This window comes from Microtus ochrogaster, chromosome 16, assembly GCF_000317375.1.
Source record: "Microtus ochrogaster isolate Prairie Vole_2 chromosome 16, MicOch1.0, whole genome shotgun sequence".
In the NCBI taxonomy this organism is placed as follows: domain Eukaryota; kingdom Metazoa; phylum Chordata; class Mammalia; order Rodentia; family Cricetidae; genus Microtus; species Microtus ochrogaster.
Genome location: NC_022018.1, coordinates 11,747,442 through 11,760,753, shown reverse-complemented (window position 1 = coordinate 11,760,753; position 13,312 = coordinate 11,747,442). Strand labels below are relative to the sequence as shown.

At 43.5% G+C, this 13,312-nt stretch overlaps 1 protein-coding gene across 1 annotated transcript in view; it reads right to left on the bottom strand.

Moving 5' to 3' along the window:
- Ppp1r21 (protein phosphatase 1 regulatory subunit 21) overlaps positions 1–13,312 on the bottom strand; it is a 62,033-nt gene that overhangs the window by 11,751 nt on the left and 36,970 nt on the right. Inside the window, exons 14-17 of the mRNA XM_005354722.2 lie at positions 12,007–12,134; positions 8,793–8,945; positions 6,272–6,364; positions 4,272–4,505 (exon numbers count right to left, since the gene is read on the bottom strand). Of these exons, the coding sequence (XP_005354779.1) occupies positions 4,272–4,505; positions 6,272–6,364; positions 8,793–8,945; positions 12,007–12,134 (608 nt within the window). The remainder of the gene's footprint in view (positions 1–4,271; positions 4,506–6,271; positions 6,365–8,792; positions 8,946–12,006; positions 12,135–13,312) is intronic.

The following is a 13,312-nucleotide window of genomic DNA, read 5'->3' as shown; positions in this document are numbered from 1 at the left end:
GTGTGGATGCTGTGGAGTCAGTGTCTACAGGATCGGTGTGGATGCTGTGGGGTCAGTGTCTACAGTCTCTGATAACAAAATATGCGTTAACCTTATGCTGAAACCTAAAATTTGTACCAATGAGATATAATTTTATAGAAGAAATTTAGTAGTAATATTTATCCAGGATAATGCCATCGATTTTCTTTTTTTACTCTCCTGTTATTTTTAGTTACCTCTAATGAACATAGTTAATTTTTATATATAACATAATTTAATCATAAAGTCTATTAATTTAAGCAATGTTTTTAATTAAAACAAAATGTGAACATTTGCATGCTCTTTATTTTTTCCTTCTTGAGATTATTATCATTTTTTTTTTTTAGAATAATGAACCCATGGTTACATGGTTGAATTCAGTGCTGAATATTTTAATGAAAATAATTGACATTTGGGCTCTGAAATGGTACAGGGCTTCAAACATTCAATTTATATTGGTATTGCTTATTTGGCCTTAAAGTGACCTCTTGGATTGAAGGCTTCATCCCTCTTGAATCAACTGACTGTGAACCAGGCAGGCTTGCTTCTCTCACTCAAGATAACGGCAAGGCAAGGTGGGTTCACCCTCAGCCACAGCTATGGACTGAGCGCTCTGTGTTCACCTAAGCGAGGGTAGAGGATACTTTTTAAAAAATGCTGGAAACAGAAACAGCAAAGTCGGAAAATGGTCTCTTAACCTCGCTGTGTGCACACAGGGGCAGGGCCAGGGCCTCTGGGCAGGGAGAGAGACGTGCATGGGCAGACTTCTCATCCCAATCTTCTGCTTTGGCTCCTGAGCAGATTTAAGACCCGCCCGTGTCAGCTCTACTGTGACATCCTCCTCCACCGACTGACCTTCCTGGGATTTCACAGCACTCTATAGGGAAGGCTAGGGAAGCTCATATGAGATGGAAACCAGCTGAGGGCGGGAATATTCCACCATGTACAACAGTGTGTGAACAGAGGCGGCACCAGCCATTCTCTAACTTGGAACATAAAGACAGCATCTGAAATAGCAGTTTAATTCCAATTAGATTTAAACTCGAGAGTCAAAGAGCAGGAAAGAGCAGCTGCGGAGAGGAGATGGCACCACGGTGACGGGGTGGTGAGTCAGCAGACAACCGGGCAAAAGAACAGTCGCAAAGGCAGGAGGGGAAAATGCAACCAAGAGTGCCAGAGAGCGGGATTCAGTTTGGTTTACCCAGCGGAAATGAGCACAATCGGCTAGAAGGACAGGTACCAAGGGCCTCGAATGCGTAACAGATGAACTGAATTCTACAGATACCAGGAGCCACTGCTGCCCAGGAGCTAGAGAGCTCATTACTAACGAGACCCTAGGGAAAGCACAGGTGGCACTTGAGAAGCAGGTGGGGAAAGAACCTTTCAGAGGTGATGGGCAGGAACAGAAGACAATGCTGTGTGCACACACACTAACTGAACACCCTTCTTATTCTTAAAGCAAGAGCAACTTCCAAATGCACCAGCCCCCAGTAAAGTTGCCGTGAGGGTTCAGTGTGGTTCAGGACTAAAGGATCTTCACGTCCCTGGGAATTCTGTTTACATGCGGGAAAAGTGTTTACCATTATGGGGTTCAAGGAAAAAATAGGCCTAGGCTTTCAATCACTGATATCGCCACCAAGTACACTAGTTTCCAACACCATCTCCTCAGAAAGCCAAGCAGACACAGATCGAGAGTGGCCTCTGTGAGTTGTTCTGCTTCCCCTCATCTTCAAGAGCCAAAGGGACAATGCCTTCAGTTTCACACCCCTACAATCCCATCCAAGGACAGACTGTTTGCAGGTCCAGTCTGGAAATTATTATGGCAATTCCTGCCGCAACTAGTGGCATAACTTCTGGACCAGTCTGGTGCCATGGATACTTCCCAGCCATCACCAACACCAAGGCCAGCACAAGTATAAGTGAAAGGAAGGAATGGATCTAGGGGGGAGGGTATCAGACAGTGGAGAACAGTCAGACGGCAGGGAACAGTCAGGCAGTGGGGAACCATCAGACAACGAAGAACAACCAGACAGTGGGAACAGCCAGATGGCAGGGAATAGTCAGACAGTAGGGAATGGTCAGACAGTGAAAGACAGTCAGACAGTGGAGAACAGTCAGACCGTGGGGAACAGTCAGACAGTGGAGAACTGTCAGGTGGCAGTCAGATGCTGGGAGGCAGTCAGGCAGTGGAGAATAGTCAGACCCATTGATGAGGCTGACTCTGGAAGTGGCTCACTTCAGTAACTTAAGGGTGACTAGGGCTGCCACACTGCCCAACAATTCTTGGACAGATTTTAAATTCTGGTGTTTGTTGGATGTTTCGTCCATCTATCTGCTATCTAGATTCAGTAAAAACATGCTACCTTTGCTTTACCATTCTATATATACATTTTTTTCCTGAACAATCTAAAGGAAAGCTACAGACCAGCAAGATGACTCAGAGGGTAAAGGCATTTGGCACTAGTCCCACATGGTAGATGGTCAGAACCTCCTTCTCTGTCCCAGCTCTGAGCACTTACACACAATAAGTAAAACATAATAAAAATAAAAGTAACACTGACTTTATAATATCTTATCCTAAAAACCCTGAACAGATCTCTGATGTAGAGGCTCTACATTAGGAGTCACAACTCCTTTGGATATCAGATGTTTACATCACGACTCATAGCAGTAGCAAAACCACAGTTATGAAGTAGCAATGAAGTAATATTGCGGTTGGGGTCACTCCAATGTAAGGAACTGTACTAAATGGTCGCAGCATTAGAAAGGTTGAGAATCGCTGCTTTGGAATTTACAACGCCACAGCCACACCTAAAAAGACAAGTCCTCTGGGGTCTGGACACTGCTGAGACACGGAGAGACCTGTGCATGCCTTGGGAGTGAAAGCAGGCCTGTATACGTGTCACGCATGCGCCCCATTGGATGCAGGTAAGTTGAGACACACTGCATAGTGGTGGCATCAGTGAGCCAGCTAGCGATCCTGGTGATCCTGTGGTGGTGCCACAGCTCTCCTCCACTCCTCACCCGCTCAGACTGCTCTGACACTGGCATCTCCCCTCTCTGATTTCTCATTTCCTTCCTTCCTTCCTTCCTTCCTTCCTTCCTTCCTTCCTTCCTTCCTTCCTTCCTTCCATCCATCCATCCTTTCCTTCTTTTTTCCTTTTTTAAGACAGGGTTTCTCTGTATAACAGCCCTAGTTGTCCTGGAACTCCTCTGTAAACCAGGCTAGCCTGGAACTAGTAGAGACCACCTGCCTCTGCCTCCCAAGTGCTGGGATTAAAAGTGTGAGCCACCACTACTGGGTAGATTTCTCTTTCTCTTGACTTTCCTTTTTTTTTCTTAATTATAAGAAGAGTGTTATAGCTAGAAAACTTTGTAAAAAAAAAAAATAGTCGTGAATTCTGTAATGCCAAGAGACCTTTTTCTTTACCTTCTAAGAGAGCTGTTTCTTTACCTTCTAAATGCAACAGTTAAAAGAAGGCAGGGCATGTGAGGCTGAGACCTTCCACCCATGACCCATGACGGAAAGAGTGCCTGAGTGGTTGTTTGTTATGCACGTTGCTAGTTTGTACTTTCTGGGACACAATATGAAATTCTTTTAAAGTGGCACTAATGGTCTTTCTAGAAGAGTTAGGTAATTGCAGGGTTGGAAATTTAGTTCACCTAGCAAGTGCAAGGCTAACCCTGGGTCCTCTGAGCAGAGAAGATGGGGGCAGGGTAAAAATTCCAAAACAAACCAAAAAAACAAGGTAACTAGAAAGTTAGGTGTTGGTCTTTGGTTGGAGACACAACAGGACTTCATCTAGGAACTGTTTTCAAAGAGAAGCAGAATCATTCTAGATTTGACTTACTAGATTTCACCAGAAACATGGCTCCGGCCACATGGAATTTAGCGGAGTTACTTTCTGAAGGAGACAAGCTTCCTTTATTGAAGGCACAGGGAAACTGGCATGTAATTTAGAAGGGCTTGTCTGCGTCTCCCAAATTCACCCAAATGGGATTAGGAGGAGGTGCCCTTGGGAGAGGGCCTACTGCACATTTACAAAACCAAGACCAAGGTGGCCAGTGTCAACATGATCACATGTCACTTGACTGGAAAGGCAGCTGACAGTGACCCAGGAAGTGCGCCCTGGAGAGACACCAGCTCTTGGACTTCCCAGCCTCCTGCTGTGTCTGCTGTTTTGTCAGGGGGAGGACTGGAACAGCTGGGTCTGAGACAAACTGCAGACAAGGGCAAGCAGGAGGACACTCACCAGGCTGGTGCTCTGCAAGGGCTCTGCTGGAACCTTGGCTGCACCTTCCTCCTGGCAGGGAGCAATGGCTGCAGCGGCATTTTCCTGGGCCAGCTGTGCACCGCTCGTACTCCGCAGCCTGTCTGCCATCCGCTGGTTTTCCTTCTCCAGCTTGATTCTGGCTAGCTGTGCTTCTAACATCCAATGCTCTTTTTCCTGCTCCAGTTTAGAAATCTTTTCCAAACTCTGTTGAACCTTAAAAAGTAAAAGTATTTTCAGTCTTAGAGAATGAGAGACACAGACTGCAGTGGGGGCTGTAAAAACAATAAAGACTAATGCTGGACAATATTGAACACCAAATGTGAACAACCCTAAATTAAAAAACTGAGCCAACCATTTAAAAATCTGTAGCCATCAAAGGATTTCATGGCAGACAGCTCAGGCAGGAAGTGTGGATCTGAGTTTGTTGCCCGGAACTCATGTTAACAAACAGCCTGGAAGTGGAACAGGACGTTACAATCCCAGCTCTGCAGGGGTGAAGACAGGTGGGGCCTCAAAGATCTCTGTAGTCCACACGGTGGGTTCCAGGCCAGTGAGAGAGAGAGCTCTCTGGGTGGGGTGGGGGGGTAAGGGTGGACAGTGCCTAAGAAATAGCAGGAGTACAAGGCTCCTGGCCTCCATGGGCCTGCACGGACAGTGAAAAAGGAGTTCAAGAGTAGACAAGGCTATGGAAAGCATCCAACTCAGACGTGTTCCCTAGATACAGGAAGAATCCTTTGTGCATAGTCATGCTTCTGTGAGACTCAAATCGGAAATAGAATTCCTGAAATTCAAGAAATAGACACCAAGGCAGAAAACAACAAAAGCAGAAACAAAGAATCAGAGAAGCACTGGAATAAACTCCGACACAGAGCCAAGCAGTCTCCCACTTTACTAAAACTCAAAGAACAAAGCACAAAGCTGGGTGTTTGGGGGACGTGGGAGCTTTCTTCAGGAGTGACAGATGCAAGTCAGGCCTGAAGAGTACACGGGGTGCTACACAGCAGGAAGCCAATCCGTGGTGTCAGAATGCAGGACAAGGGTCAACCATAGTCATAGAGGGGTCTGCGGAAGGTATTCCTGCGGCACACCTGACACAGTGAAGCATGCACACACACACTGACAGACACACACATGTACACACACAGATATGTACATGCACACACACACAGTCTTTAGAACTGGTTACATTAGCATGTATACTTGTAAAAGCTGTGGTATGCATTAATGATTTGTATAGTTTTCTGTATGCTATACTTTTCTTTAAACAGTAATTTCGTGGTTGGAGAGCTGCCTCATCAGGAGCACTGGCTGTTCTTGCACAGGACCTGTATTTGGCTCTCAACACCCACATCAGGTACCCATGAAGTCCAGAAGAGGACATCAGATCCCCCTGGACCAGAGTTACAGACAGTTGTGAGCTGTAACATGGGAGCTGGAAATTGAACCAGGGTCCTCTGAAAAAACAACCAGTATGAACCACAATAGTACTCTGGAAAAGTAGCCAGTGTTCTTAATGACTAAGCCATTTTTTCCAGTTCTGTAAGGAGTGTTACTCCAAATTAAAAATAAGTCACATGTTAAAGTTATTTAAATAAATCTGTCAAAATCTAAATTGATACCAGTTTATACTAATGTTTGAAAGAAACGGTACCTTTCATGAAACCTACTTCCCCCAACACAACTGACCAACAAATGGAAATAACCCGACGAGTCTCCACCCTCTCCTTCTACTCCTCAATATTTCTGACAGCAGTTTGTAGTGCTGCTACTCAGCACTGACTATGGCAATGAAGTCAAGATGACCTAGAGTTCAATGACTATGCTTATGGTCTTTATCTCTGTAGGAAACAGTCGCGTCTTAAGTGTCACACACAGACACTTCATTCTGACGCCTTAATGGGCTACTCTTTACTCTAGATACATTACAAACCGTCCACTTCTGCTTTTTACCAAACTCCATGCTGTTCCTGGTGCCATACCTGCTGTGCGAGGCCTTCCCGACTCTCAGTGGAGCTGAGAAGAACCCGGCGGTTTGCCACTGCTTCCCAGTAAGGCACAGAGTCTGCAAGAGGCTGGGGGACAAAGACACTTAAGTCATTAAAGGGTCCTACACACAAACAAGAACGCTGAGTAGGGTGTGATCACAGACTAAGAGGCTTGCCAACACAGACCATTTATTATGTGTGAAAAGAAAAACGCATTTTTATAAGGAGAACAAAGAGAGGACATTTGTCACAGCAACTGCACCCCTCTCCAACTCAAACTATGCACTTGTTCCAAAGCAAGGGTGGAGGCAGGACAGAACACACAGAGGCAGACAACACAAATGGGAATCTGCTCAGTGAAGAATGGAAGGTATAACCGTCTCTGAACATCATCTGATGGTCAAAAAAAAAGCAGGTGCTTCTTCCACATATTAATCATGACCAATTTGAGATGATATAAACTCAGATAAAAAAACATTTAAAAAATATTTGAAGAAAATATGTTTCTATAATCTTGAGAAAAGGGCTTTGGCTGATAATGACCACAACAAAAGGAAAAGATCTACTGGGAAAAAAAAAGAAAAAAGGAATTAAAATAAAACAAAGACAAAAAAAACAGGAAAAAGACCTGTTGAATGATAAACAATATAAAGATCAAAACTTGTAGGGTGGTGACTGGCTCAGTGAGCAAAGGCACTTGCTATCAAGGCTGACAACCTGAGTTCGATCCCAGGGACCTACGTGGTGGAGGGAGAACACTCCTCAGATCGTCCTCAAAGTTCTACATACATGCCATTGCATGTGCATGCTGCTGCCACTTGCGCCCATTCGAAATATGTAAAATTTTAAATTTTCTATCCTAAAAAAAATACCATACCAAAATGGTAGAAAATATTTTCTATATAAACACAATTTAAATTCTTAATATATGGATGGTATCCAGGAGAGGCAGTGATGGACATGTCCTTGACATACCACATAATGTAAGAAACTGTCAAAGAATAAATTTAAAATAGTCTTTAGAATTCTTACTAATAGGGAACTCTTCCAATTCTAGCCAGAAATATTTATTTTAATAGACAGCTTCAACAGACAGCAGATAAAATGAATGACAACCATGGAAAGCTACCCTACCTGACTAGTCAACAAGACATGCACATTAAAACAACAGTAAGAAACCGCTCTCTAAACCACACAAATACTGAGCTTTTGTATAAACAAGTGACAGTCCTAAGTGTAACCTGGAGCACTAAATTTACAGTAGAAAAAAAAATGAGATAAATTTGTAATTTCTTTTAAATACAGTAAGAATATGTGGTCACTGAAAAAAATCAGAAAATACAGGAATACATTATTTTGCTCCCAATCTTACCACTCATGTGACTCTTCCCTTTGTTAGACAATGTCTAAATGAAAAAAATTGACTGTAGTACATGTGCATATAGACTGCGAAACCAAAACGTATCTCTGCTTGAAGTTATTCTTTTAGAAGCTATCACTGCCTAATGCATTGTATCTAGTACACACGCACACACACACACACACACACACAAAACACACATATGTATGCTATAAACCACTATTAATGACTACAGGCATGTGCCACTATCCCTACCTGATGGTTATTATTCTTTTGTCTCTCTGGTATTTCACTCTATGAATATGCAATGGTTTAGCCATTTCACTGCTGGTGAGTGTATAGGCTCTTGCCGGGTTTTCACTGCTGTATGCAATGCCACATGTAGTGAGTACAGTTTGTGTTTTAGAGTTCCAACTACAAGATACATATAAACATTATTAAAGCAGAACACTCCAGGTAATTATCCCTAATCTCAGGCTCAATTCAGGGGTAATTATAAGTATCAGCTTGATATGTATGCCCGGGCCCTTTGCCATTTATAAACATCTCAATAAATCTATGCACATTGTATAGAATTCCTTGTTGTTATTTTCTTAAACCTAAGTTTCACTGTACAATTTGCTTTTTGCATTCTGAATGTTTTCGGGATCTGTCTGTCACTTGTATGTGGTGCCCACTGTATTGCTGTTTGAAGCATAGAACTTTGGACTATGGCTGCTTCATGGTTCGCTTATGGCTGCTTCATGGTTCGCTTAGGTTTCCTTTGACTGATGAGCACCGAGAGGCCAATTCTGGCTTTCACCATTAAAGTAACACTGTCGCAGCCCCTGCAAACATCTTTCAGGCACATATGTAGACCACTAAGAAGTCGAATGCTAAAAGCCACCAAGTTTGCGTGTTTATAGTTCTCCCGCTCCATCTTTTCTGGGGGCAGCCCTAGCCATGTGCCAGGTATCCTGCCTGGCACCCCAGAGTTGTCTAACATGTCTTTATGACTGATTCGCCAGAAGGGAATTGCTGATGGAAAGTCTGTGAATGCTTCCAGTGTCCCAAAAGGAAAACAGAAAAAGACATACATGCAGTGGTGCACCAGTCCACACAAGATGCAAAAAGTAAATTAAGTACATGAATGACTATCAGCAGCAGCACACCAACCTTTCTCAAAGCCTTCATGTAGGCAGCAGCTTTCTTCTTGTACTGGAGCATGCACTCAGCTGAAAGGGGACTAATGAATCCACTGGCTGTCTTGGGCCCATAGCTCAATGAAGCAATGAAATAGTCCACGTTGTTGCTGAAGAAAGATGCAATCTAAACACAGCATGAAAGAAAACATTCCATTTTCCAACAGTGATCTAACATATATACTTAACAGTTCTGCAGTGGTTCAAATGAGAATGGCCCACACAGGTTCATATGTGTGAATGTTTGGTCCCAGTGAGTGGAACTATTTGGGAAGGATGAGTAGGTTTGGCCCTGTTGGAGAAGTGTGGACTTGTTGAAGGAGAAGTGTCACCAGGAGTGGCTTTGAGGTTTCTAAAGTCTGTGCCAGGCCCAGGCTCTACTTGCAACTTTCGGATCAGATGTAAGCTCTCAGCTATTGCTCCAGCACCACCCCTAATCCCACGGTGATGATTGGACTCTGAAACTGTAAGCATACCCCTAGTGAAATGCTTCCTAAATTGCCCTGGTGCTTCATCACAGCAATCTGACCTTGACTAAGAAAATTGCTCAAGGCAGTTTCAACACCTGCCCAAAGCCTGCACCTATTTATTTGGGAATACCTTCACAATTTGTGATACAAAGAAGACACCAGTAAACACAAGATGACTTCAGACATGCCCTCTCTGTTTACTTCCTGTTCCTCTGTAAGTGACCTACCGGCTTTCTTTTTAAAAGACAGGCTCTCACTATGTAGCTTTGGGTGGCCTAGAACTCACTATGTAGACCAGGCCAGACTTGACCTCACAGAGATCCACCTGCTTCTGTCTTCAAAGTGCTGGAATTAAAGGCATGCACTATGCCGACCTGTAGGTGTTTCTTCTAAACTATAACTTCTGTACTGATCTCAAGCCATCTTTGTGGGGTTTTTTTACCATTAGCTTTGAATATCTCCTATTCCAACAGAAAAGATATGACATGAGCATCTTAAATACATAATCTCTACATAAACTTAGTTGTGTAAAATCTTAACTTGTTAATCATAAATAGAACAGAAAACAAGACTAAAAACACAGATTCTTGTCATTCCCAGATGTAGCATTGTGCAGTCTATGTAACAGCTACAAAGAACCATGACGGCAATTTTGCTGAGCCAGATTTTGAATTTAGCAGTGCTATATGAAGTGGTGATATAAAGAAAATTCCTGACTAAATATCCTTGCTATAAAAAAAAGTCCTGGGTACACTAGCAGGTGTTTAATCTTGGTAACTGTGTGATTTTTGAGTGTTCTACCTTGACAAGCATTGCTCAAAACTAAGCACCCAAACTCTAATTGTCTCAGGTTTTATTTTTTATTAACCTTTTACAGCATCAAGTAAACCTCAAGGTTATCTACGATATGGCCCATGTGATTGAACATTTAGTAACAGCTGGTAGTGTTGGGGGAGGTTGTAGAACCTTCAGGGTATGGGGTCTTGTTAGAGGAAGCAGCCCCTGGGGAGGGCCTCATGGTAACACCCCTGCTAGTCTCTGCCGGTCTCCTGCCTCCTGACTGCAAATGTCATGTCACCAGTTCCACGTGCCTTCCACGTGTCTCGCTGCCACGGATCCACCATGGAAGATTTATCACCTCAAACCAAGAGGCAAATACAGTAACAGATATTCCAAAGTGGACAGGGAAAAGACCAAGAGGCCTCAGCCGTACACAAAGAACTCCAGGCAACTAAAGAATGCTCCAAGGGGAGAAATGGTCCCCCAGGGAAGAGCACACCCACTGGTCATCCAATCCCAAACAGTCAGCCCTGAACACACGTATGAGTAGCGCTATACAGACTGAGTGCTGTGGGAATCTTCCTGCAATAAAGACCCTGAGAGATGAGATGTCACCGGTGGTCAGAAGCCAGGACAGTTCCTGCCTGACAGGCTTCAGTGCCAAGTCCAGTTTGCATTTCCATTTTATACTCTAAACCCCACAAAGTGGGCAGTTTTCACAGAAGAATACATGGCTGTCAGCAGGTTGTTATGGACAACCACCCATTGTTTCAGCTGTTTCTCCAGGTCACTCTGTTCTCCATAGCAAGTGAGGTCAAGCTTGGAGAAAGGGCAGTGCAAGCAGTACTTTATGTAACTACTAAATAAACCAATAAGTCGGTATCTATTAATTGGCCTTTTCTACCTTATTCTACTTTATAAGCAGATTATACTTACAGATATATATGCATGTATCAATAATTAATGGAAAAATGAGGCCATGAATGTGAAAGAGAGTAAAGAACAGTATATAAAGGGTTTGGAGGAAGGAAATGGAAGAGAAAAGTGATATAATTATATTATAATCTCAAAAATAAGAGAAATAATGAAAAAATAAACCTCCTCTCCATTTAATTGCTTCTTTCAAGCCATTTGGTCACAGATATGGAAACTATCGAACACAGGTAGTATTTAATAAAATCAGTGCTTAGGGCTAGGGAGATGACTTGGGGTAAAGGGTTCACTGCCAGGCCTGACAACCTGAGTTCCACCTGCAGGGTCCAGACAGTAGAAGGGAAGCCTTACTCACGCTGACCTGCCCAGCTGTGCATAGCATGAATGCTACCCGCCAAATAAAAATAACCTTTTCTTTTATAAATTAGTACTCAAAAATCTTGGGTTACAAATTGTGTGTGTGTGTTTATTTGTGTTTATTGAGAAAGCCATAGAGAAGTATTTAGGGAGAGGGAGGATACCAACGGGGGGAAAGGAGGGTGGGTAAGAGGGGAGTGGGGTACAAACAAGCAAAGCACAATGACAGATGTGTAAGAAATGCCATAAGAAACCTGCTGCTTTGTATATAAAGTAAAAAATTGAAAAATACTTTGGATGGTTTAGAAAAGCAGTGAGTGACCCACTGATTCACCACAATGTTGAACAGTCGCTGCCACAGTATTTTAAACACTGTATAGATGATTCAACTGAACTGGGGGAAATGTTTGGAAATGGAAGAAAAGTAGATGCTGTTTAAAGAAAAAAAAGAAAGACAGACAAACAGACAAGACCTTAAGGTCTGGGGACATAGCACAGTGGCAGAGGTTCAGTCCTGGAGTCCTCTCTGCCACACACACACACAGACCTTAGAGTCCACGATCCTTTCATAGATCAACATTCTCATTGCTTCTTCAAAGGAGCACATTAAAGAGCTGACCTAAGTCGGGATTAGCTGGACACAATTACCTTCCCGGCTCCGTTTGTTAGCGCCACTGCTGACGACAGGATGCAGTCGTTAGTCGTTACCAGCTTCTGTGTTGCTGTTGGAAGTTCATGCTCTATGGACGCCTTCTGACTATAGTGTTTGGAAATGTCTATGGAAAAAACAACAATGAGATGCAAACACTACTATTCACATACAGGCTGCATACAGTCAGCCAGTCTGCTCCATTCTCACAGCCAGACTTCCAGTTTAGTAAGTGCACTTGACAGCAATGATACCATGTATCAAGACTGTGCTGCATCAGCTGGTCACAAAGTGAATCGGAAGTGGTGTGTGTGTGTGTGTGTGTGTGTGTGTGTGTGTGTGTGTGTGTGTGTGTGGTGGGGGGACATGCCACAGCCTGTACGATGTATGTGGAGATCAGGGGATGGCCTGACACAGTAGTCAGTCCTCTCCTGTTACCATGTGGATCCTAGCAATCAAGCTCACGGTCATTTCTGGTGATGAACACTTTCACCACTGAGTCATCGTGCCAGCCCTCAATTGCATTTTAATTCCACATTAAAAAACAAAACACATTTTGATAACTCCTGTGGTGGTTTGAAAGAAAATGGCCCCCAAAGGGAGTGGCACTATCAGGAGGTGTGGTCTTGTTGGAGGAAATGTGTCACTGTACAGGTGGATTTTGAGGGTTCATAAACTCAAGCCATACCCAGTGTCTCCATTCACTTCCTGTTGCCTGCAGATCAAGATATAGGACTCTCAGTTTCAGCACTATGTCTGCCTGCATGCTGCCATGTCGCACCATGAAGATAATGGACTGAACCTCCGAAACTTTAAGCTGGTCCTAATTAAATGTTCTCCTTTATAGAGTTGCTAGGGTCATGGTGTCTCTTCACTGCAATAAAGCCCTGACTAAGACAGCTCCAAGTGCTTTCTTTTTACACTAACAACCCTGCCAACCTGACTTTCCTCCCTGTGTTCAAATTAGATCAAGCACTTATAATTCCTGAAAAACCAGGAAGGTAGAGAGTTGCAACAAAAGGTTCCAGGGGCTGGAGAGAAGGCTCAGAGGTTAAGAGTACTGGCCGCTCTTCCAGAGGTCCTGAGTTCAATTCCAGCAACCACGTGGTGGCTCACAACCATCTATAATGATCTAGTGCCCTCTTCTGGCATGCAGACAGAACACTTATTTATTTATTTATAATAAATAAATAAATCTTTAAAAAACCAAAACAAGGTTCCACCAGGCATTGTGACACAGGACTGCAACTCCATACTCAGGAGGATGACGCAGGGTCACAAATTTGAAGCCAACCTAGGCTGTGG